Consider the following 8108-nt stretch of genomic DNA (forward strand, 5'->3'; position numbering starts at 1 on the left):
AATTACAAATTTAGAGAAAAAAAACTTGTTTAAACGATACTTGAAAATTCTCTGCCGTTTACCGGCTTACTTCTGGAAAAACGTTAGACCCACCAAACTCCTCGTACTCCCCGAAGTTAAACAGGGTCGCTAATGTAGAACACTGTACTAAACAGAGAATGCAAAGAGGTGATCTGCATGGCCCAAACGACACGGCAGTAGGTTGTCATGGCACTTTGAGAAACTACTAATCATGCCCAGGCCCTCAGCGTGAACAACGACGATGTCTCAGATTTGCTCCTTATACTAACCTTGTAAACCATGAGCATGGATGTGGACGGATACAGATTTAGAGGACGACCAAGGAAACGATGGATGGACTGTGTGAAAGAGGATATGGTTAGAAATAATATTACTTGTGAGATGACGTCTGACAGAGAAGTATGGAAGGAGAAGACATGCTGCGCCGACCCCAAATAATATTGGGATAAGGGTAGGAGGGTGATGATTAACCATGTAAACCTACGGAAAGTTGCTATTGGTAATAATTTTCAACCCAAAAACATATATAGATTATAATTATAGTTTGTTATTTTTTCATAGGTAGGTGACATTTCATCTCATATCTTTATAGATAGGCTTAAAGAATAAAAAAGTAAAAACAGTACTTATTATTATTGTGTTCCGGTTTGCAGGGTAACTCATCCAGTGTCCCTTTGGGCATAATATGGAATATGTCATCCTTTCTGTTTCAAATTGTTGTTATATTATGCATACTTTCGCCTGTCGCGATAATGTACTCAAAAATATAAAGTTTAAATTGGCAATAAGTACTTCTACAAACAATGTTGCCAACTTAAATATTATCTAGGGAAATTCAAATACTTGTAACTACAACATAATATTCTTTCCTTATCATTCAGTATTTCATATTTATTTTATATTGCGTTGTTTTTATTTGATTAACTAAAACAAATTTGTTTTGTAAATCATGAATTATTTAGGCTATTTTAAGGGCAATTCAGTCTTAAATATTGACATATGTCAATTGTCAATAAGATAGTGCAATTCTCTTTTTTGCAACTTTGCAGTTTGCAGTTTAATTTTTACAGAATAACTATTAAAAGTCTAAAATCTATAATATCCATGCGTTATCTATTTGAGAGATTAAAAAGATAATGCACTAATTAGTAATCAATAGGTACTTAAGATTATTGCACATTTGTGAGCAAGAATGTGTACATTCTAAATATAAATATATTACAGTATCTGTAGTTAAATTCTCGACTAGATAGGATAACCAATACAAGAGGTTATAGTTCTTGCTGCAATAACTTGACTTCTACTTTGTATTTTCATATTTTTTTACTAGAGAAATATGTCGAGCCCAGTTGTGAAAGTAGCGGAAGGTCAATTATCAGGAAAAGTTTGTCAAACATCCGACAAAAGACAGTTTTTTACCTTTAAAAGTATACCATATGCTAAGCCACCAATTGGAGAGTTAAGATTTGCTGTGAGTATAACTGAAAAGTATTTTAGCTACAAATTGTTTCAATATGTGACAAAAATAGTTAAGCAACAACTTATAGTATTTAAAACAAAATATGAAAGAAGTTACATATTATGTTGACAAATTATGCCATAGTTATTATGGCTTGCAACATATATAAAAAGAGACAGTAATATTTTATTATACATTTTAATCATCATATTCTTTTGCAGCCTCCACAAGAACCTGAATCTTGGGAAGGAATCAGAGATGCTACAACAAATTGTAATATATGTGCCCAGTTTGATAGGGAAACATTACAAGTTGTTGGTGATGAGGACTGCTTATATTTAAATGTTTACACACCAAGCCTACCTAATTCCGATTCGCAGCCTTTACCTGTAATGGTATTCATTCATGGAGGAGGATTTGTGTTCGGTAACGGTACGGATGATGCTGTTCATGGACCAGATTATCTTATAGAAAAAGATGTTGTAATTGTGAGTCTTAACTATAGACTTGGTGTCCTCGGCTTTTTATCACTAGATTGCAAGGAAGCTCCTGGTAATATGGGGTTGAAAGACCAAGTTCAGGCATTAAAATGGGTTCAAAAGAACATTAAAAATTTTAATGGTGATCCTGATAATGTAACTATATTTGGAATAAGTGCTGGTGGTGCATCAGTGGAATACCTTTTGTTGTCACCAATGGCAAAAGGCTTGTTTCACAAGGCTATTGCGCAGTCTGGTTCATCATTACTACACTGGGCTCAAAATAATCATGTAAAAGAATTAGCGGCAAAGATTCCTATTACAAAGAAGAAAATAATAACAGATGATAAAGATTTAGTGAAATATCTTAAAGACATGCCTCTTAAAGATCTTATTACAAGTTCAATGCTAGTGTTGGCTACTGATAAATGGCGAGGTGGAATACATTTTGGTTTTGTACCTTCACTAGAAAAAGATGGTGACTGGGAACCGTTTGTAACAAAATCAACTTATGACTTACTGTCTCATGGAGAGTTTGAAAAAGTACCATACATGGCTGGCTTCTGTAATCGAGAAGGACTTTTGATGCTATCTTCAAACTATGCTGCTATCATGGAAAGATTATTGGAAGACAAAGATTTTTTGTTCCACTTACCATTCCAACTTGATGATACACAGAAACTTGATGTGGAAACTAAATTAAAAACTGTTTATTTAGAAGGAGATAAAAAGTATGATGACATTGACTCTTATGCCGTTGATTTCTTTAGTGATGTTGATTTCATAGGGGGCATTTACGTTTCCACCGTATTAGTTGCAAAGAATAACTCACCTGTATACTTTTATGAATTTGCATATGATGGTGGCTTGAATTATTTAAAAAAGAAATTGAGTATCGATCGGAAAGGAGCATGTCACGGGGATGATGGAGGCTATCTCATTAAGAGTGCCATATTGCAAGGCAATCTGTCTGATACTGATAAGTTGGTCCGTGATAGAATGTGTATCATGTGGACTAATTTTGCTAAATATGGGTAAGTTTAATGCTTTTTTCATGAACATATCATTTGAATATGCTCAAACTATTTATGTTAACTGAAGTGACCATATTACATATATTATAAAAAATACATAATTAATAATATCTGGTAAGTTAAATGATCTATAAAATATTCCTCAAAGGAAAATATATTGTTAATAGTATGTAAAAAATATGAATTTTCAATTGTTGTTGACTGAATCAATATTAATTGAAATGTATTAAAAAAATGTAGATTATATCCTAAGTTCATTTTTAATAAGACTATTTTGAAATTTCATGCTAATATATTATGAACATAACTGATGAACATAATTGATAAAATATTATTTCATGCATCTTACATTCCACATAATTACAATTTACATACTTTATATTACATACATATAATATTATTATGCATATAAATATATTCTTTGTTATATAGTTTTTGCACACTTGCATTAGCATATTAATATAATAATCTCCAATTTAGTTATTCAATACCATCTCAAATGTGTAACATACATATAATGTATTAATTTGTTGCAGAGATCCAACTCCGAAAATCGACAATGTTATTACAACTACATGGGAACCAATAGCGGAAACTGGCTTGGCTTATTTATTGATTGATGATAAAATGACAATGAAAGATGAAAATACAGAACGAATGAAGTTGTTTAAGGATCTCTATGAAAAATATTATAAGCCTTAGCAAGCTTCGGATTACCTCCGAAATAAAACAAACATCAGGAATATTGGTACTTTAAATGTGATAATTATATTAAAAATGTAATTCAGTGTATAAATACGAAGTTTTGTTATATTTTCAAATAATAATTATACATTATTCTCATATGTCTCATATATTTCTTTGAAAATAGCCATCTTTTTGGGTTTGTAGTCAGTTTTTATTGTAATTTTTTCGTCAATACAGAGATAGGCTGGTAGGTCTTCTTTATACTCAGGCCATTCAACAGATATACCCTCTGATGTAGGATTGCTGTGAAAGAATTACAACTTCATTAAATATTTATTGTAAATTTTTGCTCAATAATGGGAGGGTCATCTACAATTTACACTTGTAAAATATTTATTAATATAAATATTACTGGTTTACATGATAATACCAAATTAATTAAAGAGTAACAGTGCCTTAAACACTGAATTTCATATTTTTAAAAAAAATGATATTTTTAATTCAATTGAAATTTGCAAAATTAACTTGCTATTTGTAAAAAAAAAACATTTTAAGGTAGCGATTTTAACTGTTTAAAGTAATGCATTCCAGTATAAGTGAAATATTAACTATTACGACATTTCTAAAGAGTGAGAATTACGATTGACTTAAAATTTTGCACGAAAACTTATTCCTTTCATGACGTTTTTCCTATGACGAACTTTTAATAAGAAAAACATTTTTTTTTACAAATTTCAGCTTATTGTTCCCATTCCCTTCCAATAGGTACTTAAATATGCATAATACTAAGTTTAGACGTACAGCTGATTCATATCACAATATTTACATCATCTTACTTTTTCAATTCAATATATTATATAAATAGGCACTACCTCTTGCCTGGGTTTGCTCGCATGGATCTTGAATATATTTACAGTTTACCTTAAAATACTACGATTGTGTAAGACCATTTTGTAAATGTGGTTTAGTAATGTGGTGTGTATTTTCATCATAATTATCAGAATATCCAGAAACTTAAATACTTCGATACGAACTTTCAAACCCTATTTCACCCTCTTAAGAGTAGAATTTCCAAAATTCCTTCTAAAGTGGTTGTCTATTCAATAAGCCGATTCTACTTACTAATCTTCATGACCCTTTAATTGTTTACGCTCGGCGGTGATGAGTCAGGGCTTGTTATTTTATAAGTATATATAGATATATTGAAAGCGGCATGGCATGCCATCATGGATAATAAGAGTGACACCTAGAATAGTATGTGCTTATCAAATATGTTGAAAAGATGAGTAAACTACGAAGAAGTTACTTTATTTGTCTTTTAAGACATTAGATATCACATTATTATTTTATTTTGTTTTGTATGAAAACGCATATTTTTCGTCGTCAAGTCATGCCTTCTTTCACTAATCGTAATGTTATCGGTCACGTTTCGATAATTATTTTACACTTACTTATTACGTGATTTATTTATTATCGTAGTAAGCGTATAAAAAAAAGTAAATTACCTTGTTTTAGCAAAATTGGTCCAGATTTTGCAAACATTCGCCCTCACTTCTTTGTCTTTTGCGTCACCAAAATGAGAGACATCGGCGTGTTTGAAAATGTAACACCAATCATCACCATGAGCCGCCCCCTTCCGCTGCATTCCGAAATAATGCTGCAAAAAGTTCATTTTCCCTTTGTAACAGAATTCGTAAAGGTATACGGGAACACCTTTTCTTGCCATAATTTGTCCACTTAACCAAACACCTGACGTAAAATCAAAATCAGTAAAGAAGTCTACTCCTATTTTGTCTCCTTCATCATCGGGCTGTTGATTTTCTGAATAAGCTTCTAGGAATTCTGAGTTTAGTTTATTTTTGTTACTACCTTTTAATTCGTACGCCCAGTGATCGACGAAATTTTTGTTCTCGATCACGTCAAGAACAACGTTTGGCTTTAAGGCACTACTTAAATAACCTTCTTTATTACAAACTCCTTTGATGACCGGCACATAATTAAATCTGCCTTCTTTAAGTAATTTGTAAGGTTTATCAGTTATAAGTGCCTCGTTATCGCCGAAATCTTTTTCAATAGTTGGTACAAACCCGAAAGAAATTCTGTTGTTTGTAAAATTAGCAATGACTTTGAAACTTGCTTCTAATAATTTGGAAATAGGACTTTCCATAAGGTATTCGTATATGGCGCGCTCATCCCGTGTAGATCCGCTGTATTCCATTTTTTCTAGAAGTTGGTCTACAATTTTTTTGGGTTCATAATTAATCGCCCAATGGTTAAGGCTGGAACCCGACTGAAGAATTGCTCTATGGAAAAGACCTTTTGCTAAAGGCGATAAAAGAAGATAGTCAACTGAAGCTGATCCAGCACTTAAACCGAATAGCGTAACGTTTTCCGGATCTCCACCAAACTTATTTATGTTATTTTGGACCCATTTAAGAGCTTGTACTTGGTCTTTTAAGCCCATATTCCCACTGGCTTCAGGAATATCCAATGATAGAAAACCAAGTACACCCAATCTATAATTAAAAGTAACTACTACTACGTCATTCTCAATCAAGTAATCTGGACCCAAATCTTTTTTGATAATACCATTGCCATGAATGAAACCTCCTCCGTGGATGAAAACCATTACTGGTAAAGGCTTCGTATTCGTTTCAGGTAATTTGGGAGTGTAGACATTAAGGTAGAGGCAGTCTTCGCTGCCCAATGGGATCCCTTTCATCAGATCTATTTGACTGCAGATGTTCTCTTCGTTTATAGCCGTCGCGTCTCTTTCGCCATCCCATGGCTCTGGAGGCTGAGGATTCTGTTATAGAACAGAAAATTATTTATTATGATATTATTGTTGTTGGTAGTTAACATAAGCTTTTTTTAAAGTTTATATTTATTTTAACTAATATTAGTTATAACAAAAACATTTGATATAATTCTTATAGTTTGTAGCGGAAATTTGCAATTGAATTGCAATTCTATGTAGCTTCTTTTCATCATGTTCAGAACATGATATTTGAGTTTTCAATAATGTCGTTCTGTCTTTCTTTTTTTACTACCTACCTACTTAAATTAGACGACCAATACAATGATTTCATCACAATTGAAGTGACGTATGTGAGGCGAGTATTTTCTCCTCGAGGCTGTTAAATATTGAGATTTTTAGTTTTATAGTTAGTATAGTTAGATGAATAGTATAATTAATTGATATATCAATATTGGCAATTTATATGCAATTCTTTTAGGAAATTTTTGAACACGGTTATATTTTTACTTACCTTAAACCTCAAGTTTCCAATAGGGGGTTTTGCATATGGGATCCCCAAGAACTCGTAGTATGGTACACCATTATCACTTATTGCCTCACCGCCTCTCAGCTTTCCTTGATTTATTGATACAACACCCATTGCGCCGAGCTATCTTACAACACTGAGTTTTATCTTAAAAATATTATTTTTATAGAAGAAAATATTAAGATATCAAAATCGATGTGACCGTGATAATAAATTATATTCGTATCACGGTGACCGTACTCAATCAACACAGTTTCGTCTTTGCTTTAGTCGAATACGTAATTACGAATCTTGAAGTGGGGACTTTAAGTGGTCACGTGCGGAAATGTCCAGTGTAGTTCGTCACAAGGAAGAATATTCTCGAATATTTCGTGGTATACAAAAATAAGGAGACTGCTACACAGTGCCGTATATAGCCTTTTCTGCGCCCTGTGCGAGCTTCTATAACTGCACCCTATTTAAGCAGACTCTTTGCCTATTTTACTGTCTCACTCACTTAATCGCAGATTCACTACTGCAAATGCGTTGCCCATTAACGATAAACACTAAACACTAATACGCTCGTGCGCTGCCAAAAAAATGAGCGCGATGTATGTTTTTAATGATACTAGCATGTAGTAAGTACGTTTGTATTGGGTTTGAATACTAGGGGATCAGCGGAATCTTAACAAGAGCAAAACGAAAAAACAATAGTCCTGCCTAGTATGCCTATTCTTGCGCCCCCGAGAGTCTACGCCCTGCGCCTGGGCACCGGTGGCACCGCCCTATTTACGCCACTGCTGCTACATAATCATCAATAGTATACTTTTCTTATAAAATAATGTTTTTTTTCGAGGTGTGATGACTCACTCATGTACATTTATTATAATTGCCGGAAACAAGCGGTCGAGCGCTGGATATAATGACATTGGCACGTGGAGATGGCAACTTTAAGAACCAATTAGACATGGCTAACAGAATAACCCCTGCGTGTCAGTTGACCTGAGGCCTCTGAATCGGTAAAACTGGTTTGCTTCCAAGTGCTGATATGGGAAAAATTTAAGCAAAAAATATTTTTTAAGAATTTAGCATTAAGTAATATTTTTTCGCAGGTCAAGATTAGGTATATTTGAAATGATGTTAATAGTTATTGAGACATTTGAAT

At 33.1% G+C, this 8108-nt stretch overlaps 2 protein-coding genes across 2 annotated transcripts; one reads left to right on the top strand and one right to left on the bottom strand.

Moving 5' to 3' along the window:
• Positions 1-1068: 1068 nt before the first annotated feature.
• On the top strand, positions 1069-3838 carry LOC124536109 (juvenile hormone esterase-like). Its single transcript, XM_047112557.1, has 3 exons — positions 1069-1492; positions 1702-2993; positions 3530-3838. The coding sequence occupies exons 1-3, from the start codon at positions 1358-1360 to the stop codon at positions 3693-3695; spliced, it is 1593 nt and encodes a 530-aa protein (XP_046968513.1). The 5' UTR covers positions 1069-1357; the 3' UTR covers positions 3696-3838.
• On the bottom strand, positions 3610-7321 carry LOC124536110 (esterase FE4-like). The gene is made up of 3 exons (XM_047112558.1): positions 6950-7321; positions 5186-6486; positions 3610-3983 (listed from the first exon to the last, which is right to left on the bottom strand). The coding sequence occupies exons 1-3, from the start codon at positions 7076-7078 to the stop codon at positions 3821-3823; spliced, it is 1593 nt and encodes a 530-aa protein (XP_046968514.1). The 5' UTR covers positions 7079-7321; the 3' UTR covers positions 3610-3820.
• Positions 7322-8108: the final 787 nt, after the last annotated feature.

This window comes from Vanessa cardui, chromosome 16, assembly GCF_905220365.1.
Source record: "Vanessa cardui chromosome 16, ilVanCard2.1, whole genome shotgun sequence".
Taxonomy (NCBI): Eukaryota; Metazoa; Arthropoda; class Insecta; order Lepidoptera; family Nymphalidae; genus Vanessa; species Vanessa cardui.